The sequence below is a fragment of the Rhineura floridana genome, chromosome 3, assembly GCF_030035675.1.
Source record: "Rhineura floridana isolate rRhiFlo1 chromosome 3, rRhiFlo1.hap2, whole genome shotgun sequence".
Classification (NCBI taxonomy): domain Eukaryota; kingdom Metazoa; phylum Chordata; class Lepidosauria; order Squamata; family Rhineuridae; genus Rhineura; species Rhineura floridana.
Window position 1 is genome coordinate 9399357 of NC_084482.1, and position 13265 is coordinate 9412621.

Here is a 13265-nt window from a genome sequence, read left to right on the forward strand (position 1 = left end):
CTTACTGTGTGGTTAGAAGGTAACCTGCTGTCTCTGGTTAAGCCACATCCATTGTTGTGGTCATCTTTGCCTCTCTGGTCACCCCCACCACTGGCAGTGGAAGGTTGCCCAGGAGGTGAAATGCAGTTTTCAAGTTAAAAAATATTCCCCACCCCTAGTCTAAATCATAATATTGGTCAGATTTAATGAGCACTTTCCCCCTCTTCCTTGTCTTGTGATGAAAGAACTGATGAGCAGCTCTTCCTGCGATCTGTTTTGTAGGCAAATTAAATGGGCCATGTCTAGGTGCAGCTCCTCTTATGGAGAAAGCTCATGAGGAATAAAAGTACTAGGTCTGAATGCCATGTTGAATTAAAAAGAAACTAGCATGTGATAGGTGGAGAGGAAGTTAAGTGTCAACATTCTCATTCAATGTGATCCTACTCTGCTTTTTCCATGTATCTGGCCCTACATCCACTTGTAAACACTACAAGAAATATTAGGAAGTGTATTCATAAACTGTTGGTTATTCTTCAGTGCTTAAGGCTGAAAAAAGCTTTCAACATCACCAATCTTGTTTTCCTTTTAGTTAAGTATAACCGATTTGGCTTTCAGACTGCAGAAGCTAAGGCAGCTGCTTAGAACACTGTTTGATCGTAATACCATGCTTTTTCTCTGACTGATGTTCCCTGCTTTTAATAGTTGCAGGTTAGGCAAAAATGCAGTATATTTTTCCCCTCATTTTATTTCCAAGAGGTCAATTTTTTCATGTCATGCAACTATTACAAAAAGGTAGCCTTGGTAAAAGCAGCCCTCTTCCACTTCCCTCCCACAAGGGGAGTGGTGGCAGTTGCTAAGCTCAGGTGCCATACAGTTCTTGCCACAAGGACAGGGAACTCCATCATTGGCCATAGAAAAGCAAACAGGATCTATGAACATACATAAGATTAACAGGATTGTTAATTTATTTCCAGTGAACCATAAGCTTTAACCAAGGTTTGTTCTTGGTTTATCACTTGTGGTTTCTTTGGGGGAGACAAACTATGAGCCCTGGTTTGCATGTAATGCTAAACTAAGCCAAGCCCTGGCTTAGGTCTGGGTAATAACAGCAGCAGGTTCAGGGGAAAAAACAAAGCTTGCTTAGTCTCACTACAGCGTATGTGGCTTAGTATTTTGTGCAAGTAGGGCCTTTGTGTTAGTTTCTTATATTGTTATCCAGATTGCCATTGTTACTTTATTTGTATTGCCATCCAGGTTCACAAGAGATTGCAATAGCTATATAAAAATGTAATAGGATGTGACCTCACTTAGAATATTGTGTACAGTGCCAGTTGCCACATCTCAGAAAAATATTGTAGATTTGAAGAAGAGGCTGAAAAGGGCAAGCTAAATGATCTGAGAGTTGGAGTACTGCTAATGAGGTAAAGGCTACATTGGTTGGAGCTTTTAAGTTTGGGAAAGAGGCAAGTAAGGGGTAGAATATGGTAGAAATTTATAAAATTATTTACAATGGAGAAAGCGGACTGAAAGAAACTTTTCTTCCCTTCATAACAGTAGAGCCCAGGGTCATCCAGTAAACCTGATTAGCAGGATATTTAGGGCAGACAAAAAGAAGTTCTTCAAAAGCACATTAACTTAAGACATTTGCTACTGCAAGATGTGGTGATGATCACTTGCTTAAGCAACTTTATAAGGGGATTTGCCAGAAGAGGACAAAGCTATCAGTGGCTACTAGTTTTGAAGGCCATGTTTGCTCAAGGATCAGAGGTAGTAAACCTCTAAATCTGTTATTGGTCTCTAGCAACTGGTGATAAGGCTATATTATTCTCCTGTTTTGCTTGGAGGCTTCCTAAAGGCAACTGGCAGGCCTTTGGCTTGAGCCAGCAGGTCTGTTCTTAAGATAACTAATACAGTGTAGATAGTATAGGCTGCATGATTGTAACAAGAGAATGCCACTGAAGTAGTAGCCTAGGTCTTCCAGGAAAAAACAGCCATCTGTCAAAGACATCGGTTTATTTTTTAAATTAGGTCTAAGGCAAGTTGCAGTTAATATAGCTGCATTTCTAATGAACTGTTATGTTAGAACAGCACTGAGTGTGTGACTTTTGCTTCAACACATCTGTGATTGTGGGAAACTAGTATTTAAATTCTGTCCCTTACAGATTAATCCCAATTGGCTTCCTGACCTACAACATGAGCAACTGCATTGTCACTGGCAAACATTATGCTATTAGCACATCTTTGCAATCCTTCCAGCTGTACATTCACATCTCTTCACCCTACAATAGGCTGTGCTGTTTGTTTCAAAGCTATGGCTGGTTTGTACTCCTATGGATATAGTGCCCTTAACTCACGTTTCTTCGTAAGATGACCTATGTGGTACTTATGAGGAAACTTGAAGCATTGACTCATCAGCTCTTGTCTTCCAGGTACCTGCCTGAAAAACCTATTTACCCACTACCAGTTGTCATCTTTTTGAATGACAGGATTTTGGATTTTTTCCCCTCCTAGTCCACAGAAAGAGAACAAAAAACATTGCAGCCATAAGACAGAAGTTTAAATACAACTAACCCCCTCCCCTATTACCATGCCACACATTCTTGTGGAAGATAAGTGGCCAAAAGCAACTATTAAGTAGCTGCAAAGTTCAGTTTAGCAGGTTCCACTTCATCTGCTTGCAGAGCTTGGTTCCTAGAAACACCTGGTTTTGCATACAGCTGTCAAGGAATATTCCAGCCACAGTTTCTTTAAATTTCAAACACACTCCTAGTGCTATTTCAAGCAGGCAGTGCTGATATGGAAGGAAATCTGTTCAACACCCACATCTTCCCCTCCCTACATTAGGAAGAGATTCCCTACTGGGAATATCTCCTGGGAAACATGCCTAAATTAAGAGCCCAATGTAGGTAGCAGCAGAAAGATTTTTCATGTTGTAGGGGAGTCTGTCCACATACTGATAGCTGCAGAAGTTCACAAGTTCAACAGGTATACTAATAAATCAGGCTGATCCTTCAAAGTAGATTGCTCAGTCTGGCATTTGATAGAGGCAAAGAGAACAAGTTCTTGCTAGAGTCTGATGTCCTTGGTATGGCATAATATTCAGTGAATATTTAACTTGTGCTATGTAAAATACTACTGGTCCTAGCATTTCCAGGATGGACAGGAGCACTGCTGTAATAGCAAAATAGCTATGCACCAGCAAGGAGCAAGCTGCTACTAAATTGGAGCTGGGACCACTGAATTCCATGTTCAGGAATAAAAAAATCTCTAGTCCCACATCCTATGCTGCCAATTAACAATTGGCTACAGAAGCTCTGTACCACTGTTCATCACCTTTTTCAGCATACGTTGCTATCAATGTAATCAACAGGAGACTTGGACATGTGGTACACCATAAACTGTAACAGAAGTAAGCGAAACTTCTCAGAAGGTAACTTGAATCCTTTGTCTGCTATACAAAATCCCACTAATTGATAATCAGGGAAGGGATGGATGCTGGTTTACCATAGAGATATGCTCAGTACTTTCACAGCTGCAGAAGATGTAAATAAAAGTACCAGCAAGGGGAGGAAAATTGTCTTCTTTCAAAGCTCGTCTTCCATCTAAGCTGTCTCCTGCAACAATGTTGAGTAAGTATTTCTTTCCACTTGTCAAGGGAGAAATGCTACTTCTGTTCTCTCTTCCAGACAATAACCATGCCTTTGGCATCACTGGACGCCAATAGGCTCTCATCACAGTTAAAGCTGACATCCAACACAGCAGCACTATGACCTTGTAGTTTGTTAACGATGGCCTTGGTAGCACGCTCCACATCAAAGAAGTAGACACACATATCCTCACTGCCAGTCACTGAAATGCACAAAGAGAAGTTATTAGAGGGGATTAAAGCTTCCGTATCTGTAGGCTCTTTATAAACAAGGGGACTACAATTCCATTCTGGACTTTCTAAACCCTGCAGTAATTATGTGCCATTCAAACTGGCAGCTATATAAAGTAGAACTGCAGACAAGGAACTAGAAGCCCACAAGAAAATTTCAGGGAAGGAATGATTGTCCTGCATCCTCTTTACAATGAGAGTAAAGTCCCATAGGTATCATACCAATACAAGCTCCCTGGCGGAAGGACATAAGGGGACAGAAGATACTGCGGACAGGATGTGAGCTCTGCTGTATCTGGAAACTTCTTTTAAGCTGGAGTGTCCCTTCGTTGTCCACTACCCTGTCAAGAAGTAGCCAAGAACAGACAATGGATAAATAGACTAATTATAGCCAACAGCTTCTTTGGGCTTTCATTACACAAACATGCATCACATATTCCATTCTCTAATACAGGGCTCATCAGCAATCTCCATATATGAGTAGAACAGATCCCTGCCTTCTCAAATGACAGTGCCATGGTAAAGCCCCCCACCTGTATAGCAGCAGCTTGTTAATACATGCATTGATGAGGAGAGAGGGGTCCCGTGCTTCTCTGCTAATCCAGGAGCGGGCTGAGATACTGGTGACAGAACTGCCCTCATTCACCACCAACCGCTTTGCCTTGGTTAGTTTTCCTGCAGGTGGGAGGAAGGAAGCGGAGGGCTTTGAGCCAAACTGAATCTTTGCTAATCCCTGTCTTTACTATGCTCCCCATCCCATTACAGGCTCACCTGTTGCCATGTCAAAGAGGAAAGAAAATATGCTGCCTTTGTCATCTCCTGCCCAGAGGATACGGCCAGGGGAATCAAAAGAGAGAGAGAGCACTCGGCCAGTTAACTTGCTTGAGCCACCCTTCACTTTTTTCCCTGTTGAGATGTTCACCACGTGGAGATTGTGCTTTCCATTTCCCACCTCATAGACAAATTAAGATGTCAGTTTCATACAGAATAGAAAACAGGAAGTGAGCAACAGACACTTTTCTTCTCCCAATCTCTTTCTCCCTTAGACCCAGGATCCGTCTGCATCCTACAGTTAAAACAGTACTTATACCACTTTAACAGTTAAGGCTTCCTCCAAAGAATCCTGGGAACTGGTTGGTTAAGGATGCTGAGAGTTGTTAAGAGAACTCAATTCCCCTCGCAGAGGTACAATTCTGGTTTAACAGTCAATCTCTCTTCCCAGGGAACTCTGGAAATTGTAGCTCTGTGAGGGGAACTACAAATGGAGCCTAAGAGTCTCCCCTCTCCCCATCACTTTGTTTCACTAAGGAGCTGAAACACCTAGAGGAGAAACTTACTGTTTCTACCTATGTTAACTCCCCTTGTCTTGTGACTAGACCTCCTCTTGTTCTCCCACAAAAAAGCAAGGAAGACCAACAGCACTGATTCTAATCCCCATTTATTTTAATTCAGCCAATTTATTCCTTGTCTGCATCATATGGGGAGAGGGGGAGGAGGAAACCTCAAGCCTATGCAAGCTGATGTCCCTTGGAAGGGAAAAGCCGAGTGTTTCAATTTACCAGCTCAGACAATTATCTCCTAGACATTACCCTTCACTTACCACTGTAAGATTATTATTCATTGGCTGGAAGGTGCAGCAGAGCAGTTCAGAAGCATCTGGATCTGGGATTTCACGGATGCACTTGCCATCCTCTGTAGCCCATATGCGCATAGTGGCATCAAGTGATGTGGAAACAATAATGTCATTGGAGAGGGACCAGGCAAAGTCAGACACACCCCGGCTGTGTCCCTTCAGTACCCGCAGCACCATGGGGGGAGAGGGCACTAACTGGCAAACTGAGATTGTGCCATCCAGAGAACAGCAGGCTAATAGGTGTTTGTCATCATTGGCAAACTGAACTTTGGGCACTGGGGGGAAAAGGGTGAAAAGGGGGAAAATGGTTTAGCTAGATGTTGACAGCAAGTGCAAGAACACCTCCCCCAAAGACAGGCTTAAAAGGTTCCTAATTATTTTTCCACACTCCACCTACAAATATCTCTATGCCAGACACTGTTCAGGACATGATTCCCTTTTGCTTCAGCATATTTATGGAGCTCTCTCTGCAAAGTATTCAAATAGCATTGTGGGGAAAGGGAAGCTTCGTGTTAGGCTACTGAATAGTTATCAATGCACTTATGCTTACCAACAAAAGCACCAATTGCAGCCTGTAAAGACTTTCCCAACCCTTCACTTCCCCTTGCTCACTCCCACTCCAAGAGGGCAGGAATAATAATCTCACTACTTGGCCTGGAAGGTTTTTTTGGGAGGTGGGGAGGGAGGTTCATTGGCAAAAACACAATGTTCATGTAATTTGTTTTGTATCTTATATATCACTAATGCGACATTGACAGACAAAAAGGAGCCAGTCCATGATGCCCTGGCTACTGCTCTACTCACCAGCCTCATCCACATGCTGGTCAAAGATATGGTACATGCCAGCAAAGGCGTAGTTCTCACTTAGGGTAGTATCTCCGGCCATTGCACGGCTGGCCTCAGCCACCGAAGTGGGGACAACGCTGCCTGGGGGTCTAAAGGAAAACACTAATATGAAATGAGGACACACCATGAACTTAATTTCCAACAAAATAGGTAGGGTAGGGCCAAAATAGAAGAGAGCTTTTGTTCTGACTGCTTTACCCACACTCAAAACAGTATGCAGGGTTCTTGGCCCTTCCTTATCAAAACTTGCAAGCAAAGTAACTGGCATGCACCAAATGAGCAGTCTGAGATGAACTCTGTGCCCGCTCCAGAGCCCCAGATCAAGTCTCTGTTGCCCTTATACCTCTCATCATAAACAGCTCGGTTCATTTGAGCCTGCAGCTGGTAGGATCCTCGGCTGACAGAACGGCGGTGGCCTCGGGCACCCAGTGCTCTTGGGTCATCATCAAAATCCTATGACACAACATATAATCATTACATTTGAAGACAGCAAGAAACTAAGTGACACACTATGCTGGGTGCTCTGCTAAAGGTACCAGAGCAGGGAAAAGCATGTCTCCCAGGTCAAGGATTCCTAAGAGAAAGTTATGGCAGAAGAGGAAACAGGAGCCGCCAACACTCTGGCAGCAGAGTGCTGTTATAGGTAACTCAGATCTATAACCTGTGCTTCTGCTTCCTCCATTTTTGCTTGTTCATTTTGTAGCCCTGATGATTGAAAGTGTGCATGCAGCCTCATGAAGGTTCTGAAACCAGAGAGGCTACCTCTTTAACATTTCCAACAGCTACTACACCCTAAGCTTGCTTCTGCCCTCTACATCACCTCTTCCTTGTCATCCATTGTCCCAACTCCACCAAATTCCAAATCTTCTGAAAACTTGAGTCTCGGGATCAGAATGATGCAAGTCTTTCTTACTTTGTTTATGTCTATTGCACATACACAGCTTAGCTTTAGTTTCCCTAGGGGACAGAGTATTCATGGCCCTGATCCTTATAGCCAAGAATAATGTGCTGCATGGAGTGGGAGATTAAATGGTCCTGTGTTGCAAGGAAGCATTCTCTCCTCACAGCAAGTGTTGACCTTAGTATCTCAGTGAAGCTTCTACAAGCCTCTCTCCACCGAATAAGCTTGTCCAATGCACTGGACTGATAATACTTTTGTTCCTTGGCTGTCCTTGGATGCAAGAGCCCTGGTTACCTCCATGCGGTCGAGTGTGGTGCGACTGCTTCGGACAATGCTGTTACTGTAGGCACGAAAGCTGCTCTGTTCTGAAAGAGGGCCGTAGCGCTGGGCCAGGAGCTGGCTGCGCAGCCGCAGGTACTGTTTACGAAGCGAGGGGTCGTAGCCGCCCTTGGCGTTGTCCCGCAGCAGCTGGCTGCGCCGGCGGATGTACTGTGTGCGGAATTGCGGGAAGTTTGGGGTGCGGTATGCGTTGTACCTGTAATAGGAGTTGGTGCATCAGCTGCTGGAAGCTTGAGCAACAGCATCTTTGCTGAGCCCATCTTGCTCCTAATTGCTCTTTAGCATCATGCTGGGGTTAGCACCAACTGAACAGAGAGAATCTCCTTAACAATTCCCTGCAGCACAGCACCCTGTTTTACCATGCTGTGGTCAGTACTCTGCTGACAATACTGTAGTTGCATGTCAACAATATATTTGAGTCCACTGGGTGAAATACTTTGGAATAAAGTTTCTTTGGTTCAAGTTACATTTTAGGAACCTGCTCACCCACAGATTATCTACTGATAAAGTGTTAGTGATCTTTTGCTTCTAACATTAAGATGGCTAAAGACTATGACACTGAGAGCGATATTCTATTAACCTGCCCCATCAGCACCAGGGTTACCCCTAGCACAACAGGGCTTTCTCCTGCTCATCCTCCCCCATGCACACCCTCCCCAGATCTGTTCTGGCAGGTTGGGAGAACCCCTAGAACAGATTTAGGGATGCATGCAGGAGGGGAGGGGAGAAAAGTTCCATTGCACATGCAGAATACATTGAATACAACCTTGACCCTTTTCTGTATGAGGATATGTCTGAGTAGATTGCCAGTACAGTAGGGCCCCACTCATACGGCGTTACGTTCCAGGCCTCCGCCGAAAAGCGAAAACCGCCGGAAAGTGGGGCCCTACTGTATTCCAGCCGCTGCACTCCACCTGACAGCGATCAGCTGGAGCGCACAAGCTCCCCGCGCGCTCCAGCTGATCAGCTGACAGTGACACCAGCGGGGCAATCAGCTGGAACGTGGGGAGCTCCAGCCGTCAGCGATCAGCTGGAGTGCACGAGCTCCCCGCACTCCAGCTGATCGCTGTCAGCTGGAGCGTGGCCACTGGAGCTCCCCGCGCTCCAGCTGATTGACCCACTGGCGCCGCCATATTAGCAGAATGCCGAAAAGCAGGTTAACAAAGAATGACTAATTTATATGGAGAAACAATCAATGGTAAATGTGAAATTGTATTCATAACCATGTGTCCCATTGTTGATGTGCCCACCAAATGTGGATCTAGGATTCCCACACAAACATCCACCTCCTTGAACAATTAAAACAAGACCAGCCTGTCCTGTTCTCTTTTCTGGACCTCCTCTTTCTAGAATAAGAAGAGCCCTGTTGGATCAGATCAAAGACCCATCTAGTCAAACATACTGTTCTCACAGTGGCCAACCAGATGCCTCTAAGAAGCCCACTCCTGAGCAGAACACACTCTCCATTTGTGATTCCCAGCAACTGATCTACACAGACATACTGCTTCTGACAGTGGAGATAGAGTTCAGCAGCACAAAACAGTGCCTGAATAACCCGTGGGCCCTCTCCCATTAGGCTTACCGTGCATCTACAGCCAACACCTGCTGCCACACTGCTGCCATGCCCCACACTGATACTGGCTGCTCAGGGGAGCTTGTAAGTGGGCGCCTGCAATTGAAAGGTCAGAGAGAAATCAGCATCAGAGCGCAGAAAGGGATGAAAGCCTTGCGCAATCCAATGACCCATCCATTACCGCATACCTTGCAGACCAAGAGGTGCACAGATGGCTATGATAAAAGTATTTTATTCAAGAAGCTGCAAGATTTACTAGATTGAGCAGAGGCAATGGGTAGAGAAAGCAGCAAATCACACTCCCATTCACAGGAAAATAGAGCTCTGCAACAGTGCTTCTGATATGCTGAGGAAGAACCAATTGAAGCAGACGACTCAGTCACTAATGTGTGCAGTGGTAGTATATTGTTTTCTGCAGTGTAAGGGACAACATGATTTGTTCTATTAGGAAGGAAGAATGATTGGGATTTGATCAGGGCTGTGGAGTTGGTAGAAATGTACCGACTCCGACTTCAAAATAAATTGACAAATTTTTTAAAATATAAATTCAAAATGTCAAAGAAGCTTCCCATGAAGGCAGCTGTAGTTGAGCATTTCACCATAACTCAAGATGGAAAACATTTTGTGTGTCAGTGTATGACACAGGACCCAGATGAAGACAAATGCTGTGATGCCAAGATCAGCGCATACTCGGGCAGCGATAAAAATGCTCCTATGAGAGCTTCCAATTTAAAAAGACATTTACAGCTCTTTCGAGGGCTGTGGAGTTGGAAGCAATTTTGGGTGGAGTCTGAGTCGGACAGTAGAAAAATAGAGGAGTCGGAGTTAAAGGTTTGGCATACTGACTCCACAGCCCTGGATATGATACTAATATTCCTTCCACATAACTGGCAGCAATAATGCAGGGAATGGATATGAACGGATATGAACCAGATGATCTCCAATGGTACTAGAGCAAGGATAGCAAACTGCAAACCATAAGCAGACCTGCAGCACGACTGGTCGGCCTCCTCCATCTGTTATTACCATAATGCTTGGCAGTTCTATCCAGGGAGGATTGCCCTTCCCCCCAACAACTTGGTAAAAATGGGCCCAGCCCCCAAATCTTAGGAAAACTGGCCATGTCTGCATTAGAGCATCTATATGAGAGATATATAGTGATCCCTAAGCCAAACCCAGCCCTTTGCAGGCTGCCATCTGGTCTCCAATACCCCCCCCCAAAGGTTAAAGAGGAATATGGATGAGCATCTTGGCAAAAAGGACTTTGCAGCAGATCATTTATGCTCCATAGTGCCCTTTCTCAAAGGGGGCCTAATTGCTATCAGGAATCTACTCCCTAAACAGGGAGAATTTGGGGGAAGGGAAAGAATGAGCTAATGACGTGGTACGATTTCACAGGGATGAGAAGCAATGCCACAGCCCGAATTGGTGTGGGAACAATCCCGTAAGCATTTTTAATGGAAGGAGAATTAATTTCCTATTATATGGGGGGGGGGGGAGAGAAGTTATGGAAGGCGCGACGCGTTGGGGACGATGGCATTGGCTTGTTTCTATAGTGACAGGAAGAGGTGGGGGGAGGGGAGAGAGGAAAGAAAGGAGATGTGTGCTGTGTTGTTAAAGGGGCCGGGGGTGGCGGCGGTTGCGGCAGCGAGATGTTCTAAAGTCAGGATGACCACAGGGTCTCCATGGTGACAATATCACCGGGAAAGAAGAGGCTAAAATTACAAGAGGGGTGGAGAAGCGCCAATGCTAGCTTGTTTCCATCATTCCATGGCGACAGGCCCCGGGCTAGGGACATCCTGGGCCAGCAGCAGCCCACAGGGTCGGGATGGGTCGGTGGAGGGGCGTTTGGAATACGGCGGTACCTGCAACGGCTCCCAGTTTCTCTGTCCCAGCGATGGCCGACAGCAGCAGAAGCAATAGCTGCAGCGGAAGGAAGAAAAAAAAAAGAGGGGGGGGAGAAGAATGGGAGGAAGACAGGAGGTGGAGCTCCGCCGGCTCCAGCCCAGAAGCAGCAGCGGCGCATGCGGCTCACCGCTCATCTTTGCCTAGACCGGGATCTTTAGATGCTAAGCGCCACTTTACGACCTGAGCAGTAGCAGCTCTTGCCTGCCAGGGTTCAGCAACTTCTCTTTCCCAATTCTCGATTGTGATTAATCAGGAAAAAATGCTCCTGAGCAGACGCAGAGTGCATTTCCCTTTCTATTATGGGAAAATCTGTTAAAAATCGTTCGGTGCGATTTTCAAATCAGACGTGAATCGCTAAGTTTTTCTTTTTCTTTGAAAAAACGATACTCTTTTCTCCGTTGCCCTGGGTTCTTTAAAAGGGGCTTAAACCAGCCTAAAAGCCACATTCTGGCTTCTAATATCCCAAACCCCTGCCCTCCACTAAACCCCAAAATGTGTGGGGTAAACGACAATTATTCTACTCTTGTGATGACAAAAAAAATCACACATGCTTCGAGGGAGAAGCTTTTACTATAACTTCACATAACACAAGTTCATAGAATTGGGGGGGTGCGCCCTCATTTAAGTAAATACTGATTACCCTTAAACTGCAGGCTCTAATATTATTTGGCAAGTACAGTAAGTTATATAATAATAATATCTGCATAGCACTATCAGGGTGCACAGCACACAAGACCAAAAGTAAGAGGCTCCTGCCCAGAAGAGCTTACATTCTTAGTTTAGATGGCATGCTAGTGGAGAGAAAGAGACCAGGAGGGAGGGAGATGCAAAGACAACAGAGCAATGAATGCAAGTTAAATGCACTACTAGTTGCAATCCTAAACAGTTTACACTTGGGAGTAAGCCAGACTGAACAGAATACAACTTACTTTTGAGTAATCATATACAGGATTAAGTAAGCATACAAAGCTTGTTTTAGTGGTAACAACCCCCCCATTAATGACCTCCAGATTGTTATCGCCTCTTTTGCACCTCCTAGGTTCCCATTGTATCCTATTACATTATCGGCACTGTCCAGAGGCCAACTAATTTTTCTTAATCCTGGAATATTATAAATACTGAATGTGCATTTGAGCATATGCATTCTGAATTTGGGACAGCCAGCCTCTTGGATTCAGGATAAAGTTTCCAGGTAATCTTGAACCTGTGCACCTTTGATTTTAGAAGCTAGCCTATTCATCAGAAATGCAGAAGACAAGTTTGCAGTTACCTCTTACAACTCCCCCCAATTTTTGCTCTATTCTTTTACACATGCAGCTCCATTGTATGTATGTTTACTTAGGAGTAAGTCCCATTGAATTCAGTTGGAGTTACTCCAAAGTAAGCATGTAAAAGATTGCAGCCTTAAACATACAAAAATGAGGAAGGTCTGTCTGTGCCTATAGGTCTTCTCTTCCTGTGAGCAGAGAAAGACTTATTAAAGCAGAGTTGGGGGACCTGTGGCCTTCCAGAAGTTGCTGGACTACAACTCCCATCATCCTAAACCATCAGGAGTTGGCAACCTATGACCTTACATTTGTCATTGGACTTCCTAGGCCAGACCTGCATAAAACATACTGGTAAATATGTTTACCGCCCTGGGCTCCTGCTGGGAGGAAAGGTGGGATAGATAAATAAATAAAGGCAAGCCTCTCTAAGTAAAAAAATTACAAAGAAATTTTGGCAGACACAATTTTTTTTACTTTTGTATACACCTGTCAAAGTTTCCTCTTTGTCCAAGATACTGGAACCCTGTGCACCTTTGAGTTTGTCATTTTACAAACAGCTCTGGAACCTTTATACTACGTCAGAGTTCTGCCCCACTTTTCCTTCACAGTCTCTCATTATTTGTACCAAGCAATCTACAGCAAGGAGAGCAAACAGAATGGACTAGAAACCAGTTTTCCCCAGGATCATTCTCTAGTTAAAGAAGAAGGAAAGGCTGGTATGTTCAAGCAGGAAGACAGCATGCCAGCAACCATTTCCTGTAAAATGTCTATACAAAGTTTTGCAAATCACCAGTCAGAGGCCACACATGAAAGCTCAGAGAAAACTTACTGGAATCTCATCCAGCCTCGGCTGTCCCAGCTGCTACCACTAAAAGAACTTCTCTTCCTCCTCTCAGGATTCCACTCCATGGTTGTCCTAGGCAAGCCAGCTACACTTGTGA

The 13265-nt window shown here is 44.7% G+C and overlaps 1 protein-coding gene across 3 annotated transcripts; it reads right to left on the bottom strand.

The window, feature by feature from the left end:
* Positions 1–1977: 1977 nt before the first annotated feature.
* WDR13 (WD repeat domain 13) lies at positions 1978–13265 on the bottom strand. 3 transcript variants are annotated; one of them, XM_061614310.1, is made up of 10 exons: positions 13154–13265; positions 9158–9244; positions 7531–7771; positions 6679–6788; positions 6294–6424; positions 5457–5764; positions 4628–4808; positions 4390–4531; positions 4079–4197; positions 1978–3828 (listed from the first exon to the last, which is right to left on the bottom strand). In XM_061614310.1, the coding sequence occupies exons 1-10, from the start codon at positions 13231–13233 to the stop codon at positions 3644–3646; spliced, it is 1584 nt and encodes a 527-aa protein (XP_061470294.1). In that variant the 5' UTR covers positions 13234–13265; the 3' UTR covers positions 1978–3643. The 3 variants fall into 3 exon arrangements, with proteins under 3 accessions (XP_061470294.1, XP_061470295.1, XP_061470293.1); XM_061614311.1 differs by lacking the exon at positions 13154–13265 and adding an exon at positions 11014–11107 and having other exon boundaries at positions 5457–5548; XM_061614309.1 differs by lacking the exon at positions 13154–13265 and adding an exon at positions 11014–11107.

Coding starts and splice junctions, on each gene's coding strand:
- WDR13 (XM_061614310.1), bottom strand. CDS start 13,233: ATGGAGTGGAATCCTGAGAGGAGGAAGAGAAGTTCTTTTAGTGGTAGC. Junction 6,789..7,530: donor CCACACTCGACCGCATGGAG/GTAACCAGGGCT, acceptor GTTGTGTCATAG/GATTTTGATGATGACCCAAG. Junction 4,809..5,456: donor TGAATAATAATCTTACAGTG/GTAAGTGAAGGG, acceptor TTTGTCTATGAG/GTGGGAAATGGAAAGCACAA.